This window comes from Bubalus kerabau, chromosome 4, assembly GCF_029407905.1.
Source record: "Bubalus kerabau isolate K-KA32 ecotype Philippines breed swamp buffalo chromosome 4, PCC_UOA_SB_1v2, whole genome shotgun sequence".
In the NCBI taxonomy this organism is placed as follows: Eukaryota; Metazoa; Chordata; class Mammalia; order Artiodactyla; family Bovidae; genus Bubalus; species Bubalus kerabau.
The window spans coordinates 72,658,957-72,682,753 of NC_073627.1; the positions used below are offsets into that span (position 1 = coordinate 72,658,957).

The 23,797-nt window shown below is 40.0% G+C and overlaps 1 protein-coding gene across 1 annotated transcript; it reads left to right on the forward strand.

Moving 5' to 3' along the window:
- The first annotated feature begins 6,823 nt into the window (after positions 1-6,823).
- On the forward strand, positions 6,824-16,087 carry LOC129650905 (disintegrin and metalloproteinase domain-containing protein 20-like). The gene is made up of 2 exons (XM_055579684.1): positions 6,824-8,896; positions 15,695-16,087. The coding sequence occupies exons 1-2, from the start codon at positions 6,824-6,826 to the stop codon at positions 16,085-16,087; spliced, it is 2,466 nt and encodes an 821-aa protein (XP_055435659.1).
- Positions 16,088-23,797: the final 7,710 nt, after the last annotated feature.

Sequence of the window (23,797 nt, forward strand, 5' to 3'; positions counted from 1 at the left end):
TAAGTCACTTATAATCTCGCCTTGATAGTCTGTGTTCTAAGAACCAAATTATAAAGTTCACCAACACCAATTTGCCATATCTCAAGGTAAGAGAGAAAAGCAAGGAGGAAAAAATGATAATGCTGCTGAATTTATAATATATACAAGGATATATAAAATAGATGCTATGTATGTGTATTCGGATGACAGAAATTCCTTGTTTCCATTTCTTGTTCTCTTTGCCCTCAGCTGATATCTCTTTTGGCCAGGACCTCTACATGATGGGGTGACTCGCTCAGAACTTTTCAAAAAGCCACTTTCTGCCGGATGAAACAGTAGAATTAACTTTATTGCATGCTCCTCCCTGTGTTACTGAACAACAGAAGTCCAAGTGTCCGACACACAGTGAGGCCAAACAATGCTAAAACACTGCAGTTTGGAAGACAGAAAGGTTTATTGCACAGCCATGTAAACAGATGAGTGGCTCACGCTCTAAGAAGCCCCAAAATTACTGAAAGCTCTCATCAAAGCCCTTTGAAAAGCAAAAAAGGTGAGGGAGGGATGAGGTTAGTTGTTGCAAATCTCCTGGTTTAGATCCTTTGTTCTTGAGGTCAGGTCATGGCCAGGTGACGATGTTTCTGTAAATCACTACCAAATGAATGTTGTTCTCTGACTTGACAAGAAAGGGCAAGGTGCCAAGGTCCAACTTTCACCCTGCAAGGTCCTGGTCCTGGCTAAGAGGAGACAGAGCTCAGTTGGCAGCTCCCTCAGGGCCGGGTCCCCAGGCTCCACCCAGCTGTCATCTCTAAAGAAGCCAGGCGCCCAGCCCAGCTGGCTCTCAGGCTCCTCAGGCCACCCAAAGTGGGAGACGAGGTCCCACAGACTGCGGCCCAGCACACTGCCACTGCTGTTAGGTTGCAGAGAGCAGAATGGGAGAGAGGGGCACCGCTGCCGAAGGCCTGGGCTGAGGCTAGGGGGTGAGAGTGGTGAGGGCTCTGAAGCCCTGCAGGACTCAGCAGGAGTTTGAGAATTACCTTGCCTCGGATGTGAAATGAGGGCAACTGTACCGTAGTTTGAACATTCTTAGGCATTGCCCTTCTTTAAGACTGAAATGAAAACTGACTTTTTCCCGTCCTGTGGCCACTGCTGAGTTGCTGACATATTGAGTGCAGCACTTTAATAGCATCATCTTTTATGATTGTAAATAACTCTGCTGCACTTCTGTTATACCTCTAGCTTTGGGCTACCCAGGTGGTGCTAGCAGTAAAGAACCCACCTACCAATTCAGGAGACATAAGAGACACGGGAAGATCCTCTGGAGGAGGGTATGGCAACCACTTCAATATTCTTGCCTGAAGAATCCATGGACAGAGGGACTCGATGGCCGGCTACAGTTCACAGGGTCACAGAGAGTCAGACCCTAAAGCAACTTAGCGTTCACATACATGCTATGCTATGCTAAGTCACTTCAGTCGTGTCCGACTCTGTGCGACCCCGTAGATGGCAGCCCACCAGGCTCTCCCGTCCCTGGGATTCTCCAAGCAAGACCACTGGAGTCGGCTGCCATTTCCTTCTCCAATGCATGACAGTGAAAAGTGAAAGTCAAGTCTCTCAGTCGTGTCCAACTCTTAGCAACCCCATGGACTGCAGCCTTCCAGGCTCCTCCGTCCATGGGTTTGTCCAGGCTAGAGCACTGGAGTGGGTCACTAGAGCCTTCTCCAATGGCAGGGCTAAGGCTAGAAAAGACCATGTGTGTGTGCTCAGTTCTTTAGCATGTCTGACTCTTTGTGAACCCATATACAATAGCCCGCCACTGTCCTCTGTCCACAGGATTTTCCAGCAAGAATACTGGCATGGGTTGCCATTTCCCCCTCCAGTGTATCTTCTGACCCTGGGATCCAACCCAAATCTCCTGCATCGGCAGACGGGTTCTTTACCACCGAGCTTCCTGGGAAGCCCCGTGGGTACTATTAACCCAATTCCAAGGAATTCAAGGCCTTTACAAGCTCTTGTTTATTTTCTGATGCACAAATGATGACTGTTTCCCCAAATCCCTTCTGGTATCAAGCAGTCTTGCTAATACAAGGGTGTCAAATTAACTGTAAAATGAAGCAGAGAGAAAATAGGAACAACTTATGCCACTACGATGCTAGCATCACCACCCACACTCTACTTGCTTAATCTCGCTCTTCTTTGTAATCTCTTTGTGCCACTTCTTTACTGACAACAGTTCTTGTAATGGATGAGGCACACTTATTCACACATGTGAAGTGTCTCCAAGTTATCCTTGACCTTAGAGTGAAAGTCATAGATGGTTACTGAAGCCTCAATCCTTGAACAATGGTTTAAACCAGATCAAACTTATTTCTGGAACTTGAAGCAATTCAACTGTTTCATTATGAGGTTCTGTGCTGAGGAAATAATCTGAGATGCGTGAAACAGTATGAATCAAAGCACTAAAGTATGAATAAAAAACACTAAACACTTGTACTACGTGCAGGGAATACATGGGATGGGAATAAGGACTATACTCAGGTTTATTCATATTGAGGAGTAATTAGAGTATGATGGAGAAGGCAAAGCCAGAATGTGGAAGACCTTTATCCAATTGCCATGGTCTTTAGAACTCGAGGAGCCTTGTTGCTAAGCACTTCAATCTGGAGCTTAAAGAATGAAGAGATGAAAGGGGAGAGATTTTTATTGTTCTTTGTCATGTGATGTTTCCATTTAAATCTTTGTTCACAGACCTTGGTGGCACAAACTATCACAAAGTCGTAACTAGAAAATACCATGGTAACCCTTAATTCTACCTGTGGTAAGTCTTTCAAGAATTTAACTGTGAAGGGAAAAGTGCTAGCATTTGTGCACGCATGAATTCACAAACACTCATCCATACAAACACAACATGATTCCTTGTGAATTTTTCAAAACTAGAGGGGTATCTATGACCTATATTATGTCCTATTCTGCCCTATTCTACTTGATTCAGAGTTTAAAAATAGTATACAAATGCATTTTTGCAATTTGGAAAATACTGAATTGGGCTGTAAATGAAAGGGAGGAGGCTGTGATAATTATGATACCGAGATGACTGAATTTGACGAAGCTGTGGAAAAAATGAAAAAAGGAATCTAGAGATAACATTTGTCAGTCTAGGTTGAAGTGTGTGTGCTAGTATATGGCACTGTACCACATTACTAGTGAAAGTGTTATATTCCCTCGTGAGCAGTGTCCCTAGAGTCCCTGCCTAGGACTATATAATGACTATTGTCCTTATTCTCATCCCATGTATTCCCATACGTAGAATGTAGAGGTGAAAATTGCAAGGATTCTACTCACAATTTAGAGGTTGCTGTCCTAAAATAGATCCCATTTAAGGATTCCATTTAGGATCTTCCTTCATTATGGAGCCTTGATATTTTGTCAAATATGCTCCTCTTTAGTACAAGAAAAGTACCCTAATACCCCAGGATCTCAGGTTACTTAAATGGTGAAAAAAAAAAAAAATACTCAATCTAAAAAGTTAAGTCCCCCACCAACTCGCTGCAACAATAAAGGACAGAGGTATCAAATTCTGCGTTAAACATACACAAAATAAAAATTTTGTGGCTTTATGGTTTAAAGTACCATCCTTTCAATTCAATAATAACTACTTGTGGAAATAAAGACAGTAGATCGCTAAGCTGAGGGTCCTAGGTGCTGAAGAGAAAATTTAGAAAACTAGCATGTTAAGAAACAACATTACTATATCCAAGCAGAAAAGAAAATTTAGAAAACTAGCAAGTTAAACAATATTACAATATGCTCGCAAAAAAGGTGAATGTATTAAAAACAAAGTGTTGAAGAAAGTATCAGTTCATTATTTCATCATTTTGACTAAAGTATCAGGCATCTCAGGCTTCCCAGGTGGCTCAGTGGTAAAGAATCCACCTACTAATGCAGGAGGTGAAAGAGGATACAGGTTCAATCCCTGTTCAGGAAGATCCCCTGGAGTAGACAATGGCAACCCACTCCAACATTCTTGCCTGGGAAATCCCATGGACAGAGAAGCCTGGTGGGCTACGTCCACAGAATGGCAAAGAGCTGGACATGACTTAACACACAGCACACGCACCAGGTACCTGGTGCCAATTTTAGCCTGCCTTTTACTCATTAATTACCAAAAAAAAAAATCTGTAATTTACTTCCTGAGCAGTTCTGCAGTTGTTGTTAAGAGTGTGAAAGCAAGTGAAAAAAATCTGCACTAGTTTGGGTTCAGGATTTTAGTCAACAGTGGTTGAATTGACGGGATCTAAAACAAGACTACAGTAGTAAAGAGTCAAATAAAGGGCCCTGAAAAGGGGGAAATGATGCAAAGTTATCTTCACCCTTTATAAATCCGAGGAGTGAATTTTCATTAGGAGTGAGGTTGTGGCTAACAGTTTCATACTACGGAGGAGTTAGGGCAGTCAAGGTGATATTAAGATACCGGCCATGTCCTTAAGTCAACATCTAAACATTTTTGAAAATGAGCTGTGAAATTAGCCTAGACGTTCCCTCGCTTGGTACCCAGAAGGTAAGTGAAATTATTGGTGGATAATACCTTAGTAAATCAGATGCCCAGTTCTTTGAAGTTTGTGTAGGACTGATTTGAGAACTGGTTTAAGAGTAAGAATGTAATGTAAATGGTAGCTTAATGAGGGGCTTCCCTGGTGGTTCAGACAGTAAAGAATTTGCCTGCAATGCGGGAGACCTGGGTTCAATCCCTGGGTTGGAAAAAATCCCCTGAAGGGAGAGCCTGGCAACCCACTCCAGTATTCTTGTCTGGAGAATTCCATGGACAGAGGGCCAGGTGAGCTACAGTCCATGGGGTCACAAAGAGTCAGACATAACTAAACGACCAAGCACAGCACAGCTTAGTGGGATGGCTAGCTGTTTAGAGGTCTGGAAGTATGTTTGATCATCAAAGCAAATTACTAACAAATGTCTAGTCTGTATGGCACATGGAGATTCTGAGAATGGAAATCTTCTCTGCTGGGCTACACATTGTCACCTTATCCTTTTGATTTAAAGGGTTAGCAGAACTAACTAGGAATAAGAGGCTTTCTGTGAAGAAGTGTGAGCTCACAGGACATTGTTTCTTCCTTTTATGAAATGAAAATTCCATAAATGACAGGAAAACGATTCCAGAGAAAGGAAGTCAAGGAACATAGACACAAAATATTTTCTAATTAAGCAGAAATGACTACAGGATCTAGTAGATGGCAGGTCCTTCCTTAATCACGCATCTTTCATTTTTATACCTAGTGTGGGAAGTAGACTGGATCAACCTGAATTAGCATCCTCAGAGCTAGCTTTTCTGTGTCTTTTTCAACTAGGCCAAGGCTTCTGACTGTACACAACAGAATTATTTTCATGATCTGATAAAGACAGTGGATATTTCACTAGGTAAGTTAAAGCAAGCATTTTAAATATAAAGTATTGAAAGCACTTCTAAAAATTCCAAATGTGCTGTTTCCCTAAAACCTCTGTTCAAATTAGAGCTCTAGACCAGTTAATAATCTTCATCTGTGTGTTCATTTATGTTTTCTAAATGTATACCATCATGTATGAACATTACATGTTTTTTAAATGCTTTGGTCAAAGAAGAAAGCAGAACATCAGTATTGCCAGCCAGGCATGTTGTCAGATTTCATGCTAACAAATAGATGATAACACATTTGTATGATGGAGATAACTGTAGACGGTATTTTCATATGGCATATGTATTATCTGTTTTTATTATGAAGTAATACATTGTGAGGTTGCACTAGGGAACTGATTACCTTAAAGTCCTATAATGTGGAGACTTTGATGTCTTTGCCACTCTAAGACAATATTTCCTTACTCCAAGCTTTCCTCCTTCAAGGAGCCACTGATTTCCTTTTTACTTCTGAAGGTTATTTTGCATTCAGTACATTCCAATTTTCAATTGCTACCCTCCCAGCTACCCGGATTTCCTTCCATTTTATAAGGGTACAGGCTTTTAAATGCTCTTCTTCTTAACAGTATGATAGAATGTAAATACATTTGAGTAACATCCATCAACAACCCAACTTAGTCCCCCTCCCACGACCACCTGGGTCTACCAATCATTGCATTAGGTAGCATTACAGTAGATCCTCAAAGCTGTGAAAGTTAGCAATGTTGGACTCCTGCAATTTCATAGACTTAGATGAAGAGAAATGCAGAGGACTTAGGACAAATAATGACTTGTTACATGGAAATACATTATATGGACAATGAGAAAATATAATATCTGTGAAAATATTTATATCTCTCCTGAGTATTATGATGAAAGAATTCTCACTTGTAAGTAAAAGGAAGACCTATAGTTTATTATCATAACATCCAAATGTGTAACACAAGACTCCTTTATCAGAAGATGATACTCATTCACCTTTCCAGTAAGACTCTTTTGTGTTATACATTGTGGAAACGTTTGCACATATTAATAGACATAAAGAACTGTATCACGAATCACCATGTGCCCTTCCTCTAGATCCAACAAGTGTCATCGTAGGCCAGTCACCATTCGTGTGTACTCACACAGTCTCACTCTGCCTCACCATTACTTAAGAGCACGTCAGACATGTCTTAAGCCAAACTCTCATTCGTCCTAACCTGTACCCTTCCTTTTTCCTCTATCTTGGTTTGCTCATCACTCCCACCCAGTCCCTGTTCTACTTTTTTGTTTTTCTTTTAGTGCTGCTGCTTTGACTGCATGACTTTGCCAGACAACAAACTAAAGGTTAACGTTGAATACATCAGCTAGACGGAGGAGACTGAACATTGATGTATGCTGTCCTGCCCTCTTTTTCTACCAATGGCTAGATACGATGGCTCCGCGATAGGTGTTGGTGAGTTCCTGGTGTATATGAAGGTTACTCTCCTGCTTGTCTGGCTGAAAGTATTCCTCTTCCTTCCTGGATGGCCCCAGCTTGGGCACTCCCAAAGACTTGGCCCCCCAGAAGTGGTGATTCCCCGGAGGGTAACACCCACTGGCAGAGGCATGAAGCTTCAAGGCTGGTTCTCTTACAAACTGCATTTTGGGGGCCAGAGACATGTTGTTCATATAAAGGTCAAGAAGAATTTTTTGTCCAAAAACTTCCCAGTGTTCACCTACGCAGACAAGGGCGTTCTCCTGGAAGACCACCCTTTTGTCCAGGATGACTGTTATTACCGTGGTTACGTGGAGGGGGACCCAGAGTCTCTGGTTTCCCTCAGTAACTGCTTCGGGGGCTTTCAAGGAATGCTACAGACAAATGACATTGTTTATGAAATTGAACCCAAAAGGTTTTCTACTGCATTTGAGCATCTAATATATCAGCTAGACAATCAGGACACAAATTTTTCATACTTTCGATGTGGGTTAACAGATGAAAAAATAGCAGGACAATTGAAGATTCAAGAAAGCATTAATTCCACTTTGATGCAAAGTGACTATACAGGCTGGTGGACCCACCACTATTTTCTTGAAGTGGCAGTGGTCATAGATTACAGTCGATATCTTCATCATGACAGTAATCTTTCGATTGTGCAGAAAGAAGCATACCTTGTTTTAAATGGAGTAAGTGAAATGTTTAAACCACTGGATCTTGAGTTACGTTTCAAGGGAATAGAGATATGGACTATAAGAAGCCTTATTACAATAGAAAGCATTTTAATTACCTTGAGGAACTTTTGCAGATGGAAGCGAAGTGGCTTACAAAATCGTTTGCCCCATGATGTGGCACATCTTTTTGTAAAAAAGGATTTTGGTAAACCATTTGGCCTAGCTTATGATGCACAAGCATGTATAATTCGTTTTAGCTGTTCAGTTGAGACTTTCCACGATCAAGGGATTTTTTTTTACTCATATATTGTGGCTCATGACCTGGGTCATAATTTGGGTATACATCATGATACCGCAACATGTAATTGTGGAGCACCAAAGTGTGTAATGTTTACAGAAGTAGAGGCATCAACTAAATTCAGCAACTGCAGCTATGCTGATTATTGGAACGTTGGTCGTAGAAGATCCTGTTTGTACAATACACCAAAGCCACAGACAGTCATCAGGGTGCCACGCTGTGGAAACAATTTTGTTGACGAAGGAGAAGAGTGTGACTGTGGATCCTTGGAGATGTGTAACACTGATCCCTGTTGTCAGTTAAACTGCACTATGACAGCTGGTGTCAACTGTGCTTTTGGGCTTTGTTGCCATAACTGCATGTTCAGCCAATCAGGCACTTTGTGCAGGAAAGTAGAAAATGAATGTGATCTTCCAGAGTGGTGCAATGGGACATCCAATCAGTGTCCAGATGATGTGTACGTGCAGGATGGGGCCTCCTGCACAGGCGGTGGTTACTGCTATCAAAAGAGATGCAATGATCGTGATGAACATTGTAGGCAAATCTTTGGCAAAGAGGCCAAAAATGCAAACTCGAGTTGCTACATGGCAATGAATACCCGAGGTGACCGTTTTGGTAACTGTGGTATCACAGAAACCTCATACGTAAGATGCAACATGGCAGACAGCCTGTGTGGGAGGATACAGTGTGAGAACGTCAAAGAAATTCCTCTAATGAGTGATCATATTACTCTGCATTGGACTAAATTCGATAATAACACTTGCTGGGGTACAGACTACCACCTCGGGATAAGAATAGCTGATATTGGTGCAGTGAAAGATGGTACAAAGTGTGGTCCCGAAAACATCTGCATCAGAAGGAGGTGTGTCTCTTATTCCACTGTGCCACGTAACTGCTCGCCTCAGCTCTGCTCTTTGAGGGGAGTCTGCAACAACAGACAGCACTGCCACTGCCACTATGGGTGGGGCCCTCCCGTCTGCCAGGAAAACGGCACAGGAGGCAGTGTGGACAGTGGCCCAGCCCCTGAGCGCCAAACAGAAGAAAGGGCGGAAAAGAGGAACCTGCTACTATATTTACTGTTTCTTCTTTTGTTTCTAATACCTTGTCTGTTGCTTTTGCTTTTGCTATTCATGAGACCAAAAAAGAAAGAAAAACAAGAAGAGGCTGTTCCACCAACAGCCTCTGTTCCACCAACAGCCTCTGTTCCACCAAAATCTGCGAAAACTCCACAAAAACTACCTAAAAAATAGACATGTTACAGCTTCACTTAGGATAAAAGCACAGAATATTCTAACTTTACCTGAGGAAGAAACACAGAATGTGCCTACTGAAAAAACAACAAAGAAGGAAAAACCAATAGCTCCTATTTCAAGAGACTGCCCAAGCCTAATGATCTTTCCCAAGTATTAGATTGTAATCTCCTGGAAGTAACAATGTTATAACATTTGTCCTAGATCATTGGCAGAAAATTCCAACTTTTTCTAATCATTTGGGACCATAAACAACCAGTAAACAAAATTTACTAATCCCTAGCCTATTTCTACTTTCCATTATTTTAAGCGATTTTAAGTGGTCAATTTTTATGGAATTATTCTCTGTGTGTGTCTGGAGCAGAGACAGTCTGTGGATGGTGTTCGTGTGTGTGTCTGATTTACTGTTCCTCTATCCCACATGCCCTTCCTCCTTGTACTCTGGCCTTGTCACACAAGGACTGGTTACCTACAGATTACATGTCTTATATGCCAATCCTCTCCTGTTCCTTTCTACCAATGGCAGGAACTAGAGAAAGATTTGAAACCCGGGGAAAATTTGATTTGTGTTCATGTCAGAATTGTCTCATTAACAGCTTTCGCCTTAGTAGCACCCATAATTTCTGCTATATACATATTTGGTTACACTCAGAACCAACAAGACTATAAGTCTGAGCCATACTGGCACAGCTACCAAGCATTGTAGCCTCCCAGTTTTGAGTCCCAGGTCTAAATGTTCACCAAATCCCTGAGTTTCCCGTACCAGATAGGCTAACCCTTTCCTCAGGGATCACATACTAGACCCACAGGACCTACTGCAAAGATTCCAAGAACACTACCCCTTCCCTTTGAGTTTAAAGGGGCATTTAATTTTATGTTTAATTTTGGCTATTCTACTGCAGTTTAAGATTCTCCATTTGGTCTGAAATACTCATTTTCATTCTATGCCTTCACTGATATTCAGAGTGGCCTTTTCTCCATCTAGTATTTGGTCAAAATGTGCTTGACTCCCAGTAGCGAATGAGAGTTTCGCCCTTTTGTAATAAATTCCACCGTGGCCTGGAAATGTTTCAAGTCTGCCCATACCATACTCTCCTTGTTCTAAGTGGGTAGTTACACCTTAGCACATGTGCCTAGCCTTCTAGACACACGCTGATGACTCGGGTCCCAGGAGGCATTTTCTTGGCTGTGCCCTTCTTTGGGCTCGTTGTTACACTGCTGGGGAACTGCCATTATGCTTGTTGCTATTAGATTCATAAAGCTGGCAGTCCACTTTCAAATGCTGGACACCAACACCTCCACTATTTCAAACAATGAAAGAGAGTTGCCAGTGTCAGTTGCTCACTCATGTCCGACTCTTTGGGACCCCATGGACTGTAGCCTGCCACACTGCTCTGTCCATGGGATTTCCCAGGCAAGAATACTGGAGTGGGTAGCCATTTACTTCAGGGGATCTTCCTAACTCAGGGATCGAACCTGGATTTCCTGCATTACAGGCAGATTCTTTACCCTCTGCCACCGTAGCAGATATTTAAACATATGAAAAAATTACTAAGACACTTACGTGGGATGTGTCATTTTAAGTGAAACTATAAATGAATAGTATCAATTTATAAAAAGTAAACATCTGATTAACACGACGAAGTTAATAACAAATGGATTGTTTTCCCTACATTTTACCCACAGACAGCAGTCCTCAAAGGTAAGCTGCTGAGTGTTAAACCTTAAGGAACAGACCTCAGTTATTCACAAGCAGAAATTACATTACAGGATAAAACCAAAGGATAAGGTATTTAACTAATATTATGCATCCAGTAAAACTCTGGACAAAAGCAATACAAGAAAGAAATACCAACTTCATGTACAGAGATCCAACAAAAATCACAAATAACAAGTATATCAAATTCAGCAAAAATGAGGAAAGAACATCTTCAGCAGAAGGAAGAAAATAACATTTTCACAAAGTAGGGTTTATTTCTCTAAAGGCAAGCATAGTTTATATAATTTCTTACTGGATATTAAAAGCATAAAACATATGCTCATCGCAGCACATACAGAAAAAGCCTTAAATAACATTTAAACTCTTTTGACAATGAAAAGTACTTCATAGCCAGGTAGGAATAAAAGCAAGCTTTCCTAACCTAATAATAAATATCATTGAAAATTAATCATTGAACATTCTTTAAAATGAAGTTCCCAGTGAAACTGGGAATAAATCGGTGTTCTTCTTTGTCACCACTTACATTAACTTTTACATTCTTATTGAGTATAGTTGATTTACAATCTTTTAGTTTCACCTGCACAGCAAAGTGAATGTCACTATTTATATTAACTTTTTATCTCAGGACCCAGAACAATTAGATTCAGAATTAAAAACTATGGAACTGAAAAATAAACATAAAAACTGCCATTAAATGTAGCTTACACGAATTTCTACATATAAAATTCTACTATAAAAATTCTAAAAGCTAAGAAGAAAGTTTACAAAGTACAAAATATTTTAAACAATAAGTAAAGGATTCTTACAAGTCAATACAAATAACAATTGTCATATATATTAAAAATCAGTGAGTAGAGAAACGAACAATGTGGTAAAATGTAAACCTTTACTGGAAACATAGGAGGATGTATACATTTTCTGATAAGTTGAAATAATTTCATCATTTTTAAAGGAATTATTCCTACTGAGTTGAACGAATCTATGAAGACCTACAAGACCTTTCAGAACTAACACCCAAAAAAGATGTCCTTTTCATTATACAGGACTGGAATGCAAAAGTAGGAAGTCAAGAAACACCGGGAGTACCAGGCAAATTTGGCCCAGGAGTACAGAATGAAGCAAGGCAAAGGCTCATAGAGTTTTGCCAAGAGAATGCACTGGCATTCTCTTGGCAAACACACTCTTCCAACAACACAAGAGAAGACTCTACACATGGACATCACCAGATGATCAACACCAAAATCACATTGACTATATTCTTTGCAGCCAAAGATGCAGAAGCTCTATACAGTCAGCAAAAACAAGACCGGGAGCTGCCTGTGGCTCAGATCATGAACTCCTTATTGCCAAATTCAGACTTCAATTCAAGAAAGTAGGTAAAACCACTAGACCATTGAGGTATGACCTAAATCAAATCCCTTATGATTATACAGTGGAAGTGAGAAATAGATTTAAGGGACTAGATCTGATAGACAGAGTGCCTGATGAACGACGGACGGAGGTTCGTGATTGGACGGGAGACAGAGATCAAGACCATCCCCAAGGAAAAGCAATTTAAAAAAGCAAAATGACTGTCTGAGGAGGCCTTACAAATAGCTGTGAAAAGAAGAGAAGCGAAAAGCAAAGGAGCAAAGGAAACATATAAGCATCTGAATACAGAGTTCCAAAGAATAGCAAGGAGACATAAGAAAGTCTTCCTCAGCAATCAATGCAAAGAAACAGAGGAAAACAACAGAATGGGAAAAACTAGAGAGCTCTTCAAGGAAATTCGAGATACCAAGGGAACATTTTATGCAAAGATGGGCTCGATAAAGGACAGAATCGGTATGGACCTAACAGAAGCAGAATATATTAAGAAGAGGTGGCAAGAATACACAGAAGAACTGTATAAAAAAGACTTTAAGATGCAGATAACCAAGATGCTGTGATCACTCACCTAGAGCCAGACATCCTGGAATGTGAAGTCAAGTGGGCCTTAGAAAGCATCACAACAAACAAAGCTAGTGGAGGAGATGGCATTCCAGTTGAGCTATTTCAAATCCTGAAAGATGATGCTGTGAAAGTGTTGCACACAATCTGCCAGCAAATTTGGAAAACGCAGCAGTGGCCACAGGACTGGGAGAGGTCAGTTTTCATTCCAGTCCCAAAGAAAGGCAATGCCAAAGAATGCTCAAACTACCGCACAATAGCACTCATCTCACACGCTAATAAAGTAATGCTCAAAATTCTCCAAGCCAGGCTTCAGCAATTCTTGAACCATGAACTTCCAGATGTTCATGTTCCAGATGTTTTAGAAAAGGCAGAGGAACCAGAGATCAAATTGCCAACATCTGCTGGATCACGGAAAAAGCAAGAGAGTTCCAGAAAAACATCTATTTCTGCTTTCTTGAGTATGCCAAAACCTTTGACTGTGTGGATCACAATAAACTGTGGAAAATTCTTCAAGAGATGGAAATACCAGACCACCCGACCTGCCTCTTGAGAAACCTGTACTCAGGTCAGGAAGCAACAGTTAGAACTGGACATGGAACAGCAGACTGGTTCCAAATAGGTAAAGGAGTACATCAAGGCTGTATATTGTCACCCTGCTTGTTTAACTTATATGCAGAGAGCATCATGAGAAACGCTGGGCTGGAAGAAGCACAAGCTGGAATCAAGATTGCCGAGAGAAATATCAATAACCTCAGATATGCAGATGACACCACCCTTATGGCAGAAAGTGAAGAGGAACTAAAAAGCCTCTTGATGAAAGTGAGGGTGGAGAGTGAAAAAGTGGGCTCAAAGCTCAACATTCAGAAAACAAAGATCATGGCATCTGGTCCCAACACTTCATGGCAAATAGATGGGGAAACAGTGGAGACAGTGTCAGGCTTTATTTTGGGGGGCCCCAATATCACTGAGGATGGTGACTGCAGCCATAAAATTAAAAGACGCTTACTCCTTGGAAGGAAAGTTATGACCAACCTAGATAGCATATTCAAAAGCAGAGATATTACTTTGCCAACAAAGGTCCATCTAGTCAAGGCTATGGTTTTTCCAGTGATCACGTATGGATGTTAGAGTTGGACTCTGAAGAAAGCTGAGCGCCAAAGAATTGATGCTTTTGAACTGTGGTGTTGGAGAAGACTCTTGAGAGTCCCTTAGACTGCAAGGACATCCAACTAGTCCATCCTAAAGGAGATCAGTCCTGGGTGTTCTTTGGAAAGACTGATGCTGAAGCTGAAACTCCAATACTTTGGCCACCTCATGTGAAGAGTTGACTCATTGGAAAAGACCCTGATGCTGGGAGGGATTGGGGGCAGGAGGAGAAGGGGACGACAGAGGATGAGATGGCTGGATGGCATCACCAACTCGATGGACATTATTTTGAGTCAACTTCGGGAGTTGGTGATGGACAGGGAGTCCTGGCCTGGTTGATTCACGGGGTCGCAAAGAATCAAACACGACTGAGCGACGGAACTGAACTGAACTGAACTGATTCTACTGAGATTTCCAGTAATTATTTGACCAGGGTAATAAACAACATAAAACTATGTTTCCTGGAAACCATCACAAAGAAGTAATTATAATTTGGAGTGATGTTAAAATAATTTATTTGCATCAGCCTGGCTTCCACTGCAAACTAGGAAAAACTCCTCCACTACATTAAAAAGGAAGATTTAACACTGGGAATTGGTTGACTACAAAGTTCACACTAAGGGCTAGAGAAAGAGACTCTAAGCTTGAGTCTGAAAAGACTCTAGACCATAATCATAAAGCTGGGTCCTCCTGAGACACAGAACCAAGAGGTGATACAAATATGAGTGAACCAGAAAATAAATGAATGGTACTCTTGAGACAGAGACAAAAAGTCGAATACCTGAACTTTTTTTTATTTTTGAGGTAGGCCTACCTTCAGGGTGAAGTGAAACAGCAGCTCTCCTCAGAACTTGGCCCACCGGTTTCCCACTGGAAGTTACACTTCCTGCTCTCCATTTCACGCGTCCCTTGATGACACAGCTCAGAATTGGTCACCGGAGTATGGAGATGAGAGGCCCCAAAATCCGTAGTCAGCAAACTGGAAAACCAAAAAGTAAGTGGAAGAGCTGTAGACAGGGGTCACTTCCAGTTGGGAACCCACCTGGCAGTTCCACAAGGAAGGAAGGTGGCTTCAAAAAGAAATATCAAATACCCCATCTGCCTGTTGGCTCTATCTTTGAGTACTGTTCATTCCTTTTCTAAGTCACTTATAATCTCGCCTTGATAGTCTGTGTTCTAAGAACCGAATTATAAAGTTCACCAACACCAATTTGCCATATCTCAAGGTAAGAGAGAAAAGCAAGGAGGAAAAAATGATAATGCTGCTGAATTTATAATATATACAAGGATATATAAAATAGATGCTATGTATGTGTATTCGGATGACAGAAATTCCTTGTTTCCATTTCTTGTTCTCTTTGCCCTCAGCTGATGTCTCTTTTGGCCAGGACCTCTACATGATGGGGTGACTCACTCAGAACTTTTCAAAAAGCCACTTTCTGCCGGATGAAACAGTAGAATTAACTTTATTGCATGCTCCTCCCTGTGTTACTGAACAACAGAAGTCCAAGTGTCCGACACACAGTGAGGCCAAACAATGCTAAAACACTGCAGTTTGGAAGACAGGTTTATTGCACGGCCATGTAAACTGATGAGTGGCTCACGCTCTAAGAAGCCCCAAAATTACTGAAAGCTCTCATCAAAGCCCTTTGAAAAGCAAAAAAGGTGAGGGAGGGATGAGGTTAGTTGTTGCAAATCTCCTGGTTAGATCCTTTGTTCTTGAGGTCAGGTCATGGCCAGGTGACGATGTTTCTGTAAATCACTACCAAATGAATGTTGTTCTCTGACTTGACAAGAAAGGGCAAGGTGCCAAGGTCCAACTTTCACCCTGCAAGGTCCTGGTCCTGGCTAAGAGGAGACAGAGCTCAGTTGGCAGCTCCCTCAGGGCCGGGTCCCCAGGCTCCACCCAGCTGTCATCTCTAAAGAAGCCAGGCGCCCAGCCCAGCTGGCTCTCAGGCTCCTCAGGCCACCCAAAGTGGGAGACGAGGTCCCACAGACTGCGGCCCAGCACACTGCCACTGCTGTTAGGTTGCAGAGAGCAGAATGGGAGAGAGGGGCACTGCTGCCGAAGGCCTGGGCTGAGGCTGGCGGGTGAGTGTGGTGAGGGCTCTGAAGCCCTGCAGGACTCAGCCCTAAACCTGTTCTCTGGGGCCCCAGCTCATCTGCTGGCCCAAGGCTGGGTGACCTGAAGGGCCTGGAAGGGAAGGCCAGGATTCACCTCTGACCTCATTCTCCACCTCACGACCACCGCTCCACTGTTGTCTGAATCCCCTCACTAACTGTGGTTTCTTAGCAGTTGGTTGCTTGTGGGCAGGGCCCACTGCTGCACTGCCCAATTGCTTCACAGGATCCACTGCCTGGTAACAGGGTGCAGAGTAATGATGCTCAGCAACAGCTGCTGTGCTAAAGGCTGAGTTCACTGTGCTCTGTTACACTTCAGTACACATCTTTTTATTATTATGAGTGATAAAATGGGGAGCTCATATAAAGCATTTTGGTGAACAGAGATATGGAGGTTGTCTTAAACAAGAACTAAACTAGCTACTTTTACAGAATTCAATTTTTACTAGACAGAACAACCAATTAACAATAGTTATTCAGTTCTAGTTATCTGGAGGGTATTTTCTTTTAAAATGAACAAAGCCTATTGTAACAGCAACTGACAGTTATTTTTGTTATTAATAACATTTAACCTTTCAATTATTAGAATTTTGGAAAATTTGGAACCACCACATTTTCTAACAATGTCTTTCCTGATAAGATTGGCTGTGACTTTTTTAAATTTTTTTCTTTTTTTATTGAAATGTATCAAATGTGGAAGCTTTTCGTTACTTAGTAATTTTCCAAAGTGGTAAAATATTCATCCAAAATGTAAGCTATTCCAATAAGTTTTAAATGTAACTGGATAAAATTATTATTGATATGCTTTCAGTTTCATTGACTGCAGCTAACATTTAAGAAACTATCATTTGTTGAGTTTTGAAACAGTACTTGACAAAAATATCCGTAATTATAAAAAAATATTGATACTCCTCTTTTTTCCAAATGCATTTTTATTTCTGTGAGGCTAGATTTTCTTCATATACTTTAACCAGTAAATCACATGGCAAAAAATTAAATTCAAACAGATATAAGAATCCATTCAACATCTCTTTTATTAAACCTGACATTAAAAACTGTCACTTTTCTCTTTACATTTTTAGTTTGGAAAATATAATTGTTCTTCATTAAGTATATTAACATGTAATGCTTTATTACTATCATTTAAAATTAGCTAATACATGCTTTTTAATGCCTTCCTTTTAATTTTAATATAGTGAATATAAACATATATACCCAATGTTCTCAAATACTTTAATTTCATATTATTTAATATAACTTAATGAATCTATCAGTAAGGATTCCATTCAGCTATAAATAATACAGAGATGAAAATAGGGACAGAAACAAGACATAGGTTAAATTTCTCTTTCATGAAATATTGGGGATTAAGCAATTGAGAGTTAGTATAAAGTACCCAAAGTATTTTAAGACTGGCCTTACCAGGTAAAGCTCATGGTTTAGAACTTATTATGATCCAATATGGAATTCCAGCTATTAATTTCTATTCTCAGCATCACCTTGAAAAAATGAGGAGTAAAACACCAAACATACATACTAGCTATCTTTTAAGAAAGTCAATCAAAAACTATCACAGGTTGCTTCCTCTTCTGTCTCATTGTCAGGATACAGTTATACATGGCCAGCTGTATGTGGCTGCTTGGAGGCTGAAAAACCTAGAGTTCACTCTGGAAAGTCATATGTATACAACCCAGATATTTGGGAGATTAGTAATGGTATGCAAAAAAAGGGTTCAAATAGCAAGTTAAAACTCTGTTCTGTCCCTAATTTGCTACATGATCTGTTTCCTATTACTTAAACTTTCTGAAACACTTTCCCTCAGCACTACTGTTGGGCCCTCCTCTTAGGCCCTCCTCTCAGGATAATAATAGTACCTACCTACTGGTATTAACAGTATGATAATACTTGGAAAGAGCTTAGAAAACTGTATAGCACATTTTATTCACTATTTGTGCCTAGTCACTCAGTCGTGTCTGATTCTTTGTGACCCCATGGACTGTAGTCCAGTAGGCTCCTCTGCCCATGGGATTCTCCAGGCAAGAATACTGGAATGGGTTGCCATTTCCTTCTCCAATTCACCGTTTAAGTATTGTTATACTTGAATATGGATTCCTTCATGGCCCAGAGGTAAAGAATCTACCTGCACTGCAGGAGACGTAGGTTCAATCCCTGGGTTGGGAAGATTTTCTGGAGAAGGAAATGGCAACCGGCTCTAGTATTCTTGCCTGGGAAATCCCATGGACAGAGGAGCCTGGTGGTCTATAGTCCATGGGGTTGCAAAAGAGTTGGACACGACTTAGCAACTAAAACAGCAACATTCTTAAATATAGGCAAGTTTTATTACTACATGCAAAGGACATGTTTTAAGAATTTTAAATATGATGATGTTCTTGGAGTACTTCAGGATAACCTAGATGACTAAAATTCATGATATTCCCTACATATCATTTTTTTATTATTGAAAAATTTGTTAATACACATTCTAATGTATTTAGGGAAAAGAGTAAGATAAAAATTTCCAGTTATGATATGTAAGAGAAATGACTTTGAGAAACACACATGTAATATAGAGTTTTTGCTGTGGACTGTAAGATATAAAAAACCTCTGTTAATTCTTATGGATTATTTCAGATAGTTTCTATTTGTCCTTGAAAATAAAGCAAGCATTCGAGGCTATTCTAGCCTGATGGAATGAATAGGGCATCAGCATGCTAGATCTGGGAGTTCTACATTCTTAAACTCTTAATCTATAAGGACAGACAAACAAAGTATGATGTGGACATGATGAGAGGCTAAGGGAATATAAATTTCAGGAAAACTGCTACTGTCAGAAAATGTCAGAGAATGTCCCTCAGGAGTAACACAGTTTTCTTGCCATTTCAATATTCTTACAGTGCAGTACAGAAAATATATCATTAGTTTTCAAACCACACTTGGACAGAAATTGACAGAAAGTGTTCTTGCAACTCTTAGGTTTAATTTCAGTAAGAATATCAGGACAGATGTACAGAACAAATATATGGATACCAAGGGGGAAAGGGGAGATAGGATGAATTGGGAGACTGGGATTGACAAATATACAATATTGATACTATGTATAAAATAGATAACTAATGAGAATGCATTGTATAGTACAGGGAACTCTACTCAATGCATTAAGGTGACCTAAATGGGAAATCTAAAAGGGAGGATATATGTATATGTATGGCTGATTCATTTTCCTGTTCGGTAGAAACTAGTACATTGTAAAGCAACTATATACTCCAATAAAAATTAATTTAAAAAAACACTCGGGGTAATTTCATTTCTTTCTGTATTTATTTTTTAATACAGGTTGTCAGCCTATTCCCCTGGACTACTAAATCTAGAATGAATATCAAAAATCTGTTAAATCTTCAGACAATGCTGGGAAATTTTGTGATTGTTGTTGTTATGTGGTTTGGGTTTTTTTTTTAAACCTTAGCCATGATGAAACTGACCTGATTAAATCATCCTGAAGTGTTCTTGCAACTCTTAGGTTTAATTTCAGTAAGAATATCACAGCACTCTAAAAAATTATCATTTGAAAAATACATTATTTTTAAATTATTTTCAAAACTGCATTCTCTATCTCCTAAAGCACAAATCATTATAATATATCAAAATACCAAAACATAGATATTTGTAACTGGGTTTGTGGATGTAAAAATCAGTGATTAGTTACGAATTTGGTTGAAATATCATAACAAAGTTTATTTTCACACATGTCCTAGGGGTACATCAGATCCTCTTTCTGCCAACTGGCTACTATATATCCATAAGAAATTAAATAACTTGAAGTTTTTTCCAAACAATATATATTTAAATAAAATATTTTGATTTGAGATTTAGCTTTTACTAAGAGAGCTAATATGGGCTTCCCCGGTGGCCCAGTGGTAAAGAATCTGCCTGCAGAGCAGGAGACACAGGTTCATTCTCTGGGTTGGGAAGATCCCCTGGAGGAGGGAATGGCAACCAACTCCAGTACTCTTTCCTGGAGAACTCCATGGACAGAGGAGCCTGGCAGGCTACTCTCCATGGGGTCACAAAGAGTCAGACACAACTGAAGCAACTTATCACGCATGCACACAAGACAGCTAGTATTACTTATTTCTTCACCTCTGAATCTGTCCTATTTACTATTCAAAACCACTTAAAACAGATTATGATCTGTGTAGTATCTTAATCTTGTCATGTTCCATACTTAAGTTATAATTAGTTTAAAAATGGACTTCAGTCAGTCTGTAGTGTATAAGAGAAGCCCTTTTATCTGATAGGCCTTAATTTTGTCTATTGTTAGGTCAATAGGAGTCTATTATAATTTGTCTTTGTATAGACTCAGGTCAACAAACTAAAAATATATTCATAGTTTCAAATAATATTTAATGACATGCAAATAGGTTAAAATAAATGAAGGGAAATATCACTTTCTAAACTGAAATTTGAAAAAGTCTGAAATGAGAATATTACCATCAGTGATATTCTCAAATGGTGATATTCTCATTTCAGATTCAGCTCTCTCAAATGATATCATTATAACATTTTGTTCAGGCAATATTATTAACATTGGCACTTAGTGAGATAGCCTGTCTTCTGACAGGCCATCTCACAATAGGAATGCTTAATTTGATGCTTGTATCAGCAGAATAAACACAATAATGATGTCACCTATCATTTGCAAATGACTTTACACAGGATGACCTTCCACAATAGGCTAAAACTAAGAAACATTTAAAAGCTCACTGAATGCTATTTAATCATATTGGCTAATGAACACTATAAATTACAGAGCCAAGATAAACATGGAAATCAGACTTTTAACATGTAGCAGAATATTGAAAAGTAAGAAAATGTTAGATAAGTGGATTTGTTGGGTGTTTTTTAATTGAGATTCTTTATATACATGTCTACAAAGAGTGTACCACTGAGCTATCTTTGAACACAAAATCTGATATGGGCAGTAGCACAGACTAAACATAAAGGTATTTATGCAGATTAAAATATTATAACTGGTAGAAAATATAAGCATCTAATTGTTATTAAATATCAACCAAATTAATTTAATTTCCTTAGGAGTGAGCAATGTCAAAGATTATAGACACTAAACACTTTACATTCTATAATAAAAGCTTTAAATGTTCTCTTGATTCTCTTCATCTACAAAAGCAGTTTTCCATGTCCAACCTTAGTTTGAACAAAATAATCAGGTTATAAATGATGCCAAGCTAAGAGAAAGTAGTCAAAACCAATCCCAAAGTGTTTAGTTAGCATGTTGGCTCACTAAATCAAGACACCAAATAACCTATTGAACTTCATTATACCAAGAACTCATTTAAACAATACTTCTATACCTGCTCAAATCTATCCTAACTTTATGTCTGCACACACTGGTGAATGAAGAATAAGTTCTAGATATCTTCAGATAGTAACATTTATAATTGCATCTGTCCCTGTAAAAGGTGGGGGCATTCATAATACTCAGATAACTGAGATCCCTTTTCCCAGAGGCTTTTTTCTGTAGAGGAAGTTCAGTTCAGTTCAGTTGCTCAGTCGTATCTGACTCTTTGTGACCCCATGGACTGCAGCACACCAGGCCTCCCTGTCCATCACCAACTCCTGGAGTTGACTCAAACTCATGTCCATTGAGTCAGTGATGCCATCCAGCCATCTCATCCTCTGTCATACCCTTCTCCTCCCACCTTCAATCTTTCCTAGCATCAGGGTCTTCTCAAATGAGTCAGTTCTTCACATCAGGTGGCCAAAAGATTGGAGTTTCAGCTTCAACATCAGTCCTTCAGTGAATATTCAGAACTGATCTCCTTTAGGATGGACTGGTTGGATCGCCTTGCAGTCCAAGGGACTCTCAAGAGTCTTCTCCAACAGCATAGTTCAAAAGCATCAATTCTTTGGCACTCAACTTTCTTTATAGTCCAACTCTCACATCCATACATGACTATTGGAAAAACCATAGCCTTGACTAGACAGACGTTTGTTGGCAAAGTAATGTCTCTGTTTTTTAATATGTCATCTAGGTTGGTCATAACTTTTCTTTCAAGGAGTAAGCGTCTTTTAATTTCATGGCTGATCTGCAGTGATTTTGGAACCCCAAAAAATAAAGTCTGACACTGTTTCCACTGTTTCTCCGTCTATTTGCCATGAAGTGATGGGACCAGATACCATGATCTTAGTTTTCTGAATGTTGAGCTTTAAGCCAACTTTTTCACTCTCCTCTTTCACTTTCATCAAGAGAAAGGGGTCCCAAAACTCCACAGTCTAATGCCTAATGATCTGAGGTAGAGCTGATGTAATAGTACTAATAGAAACAAAGTGCACAAAAAATGCAATACACTGGAATCATCTTGAAACCATCCCCCTCTTCCTGGTCTGTGGAAAAATTACCTTGCACGAAACCCATCCTTGGTGCCAAAAAGATCAGAGACTGCTGCTCTAGAGTAGTGAACAATCTTCAAACGGCTTACAGCACAAACTACTTAAATAACTTAGCAAGCCAATCTGAGCCATGCCTAGGGAGCCGGCTTAATCCCGGAGGAGTCAGGTCAAATGCTTGTTTTTAGCCATTCTTCAGAGGGCAGCTCTTCCAAAGGGAAAACCAAAGGCTGAAAAGCTAGTACAGTTTCATTTTAAGCAAACTCTTCCTGAAAAAACTGGGTCCAAGGCATTTTCAGCCAGCTTCGGTTGAAACAGTCTAATCTCAAAATCAGACCTAAGTGCCAAATGAGAGCTTGCATACAGAACAGGGGTCTTCATCAGACAAACCTTTAAATGGAATCCGAATAAAGCCTGAGAGCTTTGAGAGAGTAACAGGCAGGAAGGCCAGGGGTCCCCAAATGGAGGAAATAAGCTGCAAGTGTCAGACATGTTTTATCTCTCTCTTAAGCGGCAGGAGGAAACAACTAGTATTATATTTTTTCCCCTTCTCTATACAAAGAGGTTTCTCTTAAAATGATACCTGGTTCCACCTGAACTTAACTTTTCTCAAACCGTGAGCTAACCAATGCATTTTTCTTATGGAAATGCTTGTCTTAAGCTATGTTAATGTACTATGTATTTACCCTAGACTCTGTCTTCAAGTCAGTTAGACATGACTTGACAAACCAGTATGCTATACTCATACACTGTTCTCCTAATCTATGTTATTGAACTCTATATTTGTATGGAAATCTGCCTTTCTTCAAGATTCATGTCAATTGTTTTACGGCCTGGGATGACTCACCTGGTGCCAATGTTATCTCAAAATGCATGCTGTGGATGAAGGGCCTGGTGCCATTCTCTGAGTTTTGAGACATTTCCTTTCTTTAATTAGCAGACTGCCACTAGCTATATAACATCCAGCTAATGACTAGCAGGGGGGTACTCTTTCTGCCCCCTTGTGATGTCTATGTCAGAAGCTTTCTCTCTCTCTTTTATACTTTAATAAAACTTTATTACACAAAAGCCCTGAGCAATCAAGCCTCGTCTCTGGCCCCGGACTGAATTCTTCTCCTCTGGAGGCCAAGAATCCCGGAGTCTTTCGTGGTTCAGCAACAACCTTTCAGCATCAAAAGCAGAGAAGGTGTGAGCTCTCAGATCCAGGAGAAAGATACATCTTCAAATTCCAGGATGGCAGGAAAAGCAGTGAGCAACCGTGGGCTCAACTTGGAGTACCACACCTGTTGGTTCACTGTCAGAGTCTTCTCTGGATCCCATTAAAGGAGGAAACAGACAGAACAGGCTCCATCTTGAAAGCAGTACTCCATCTT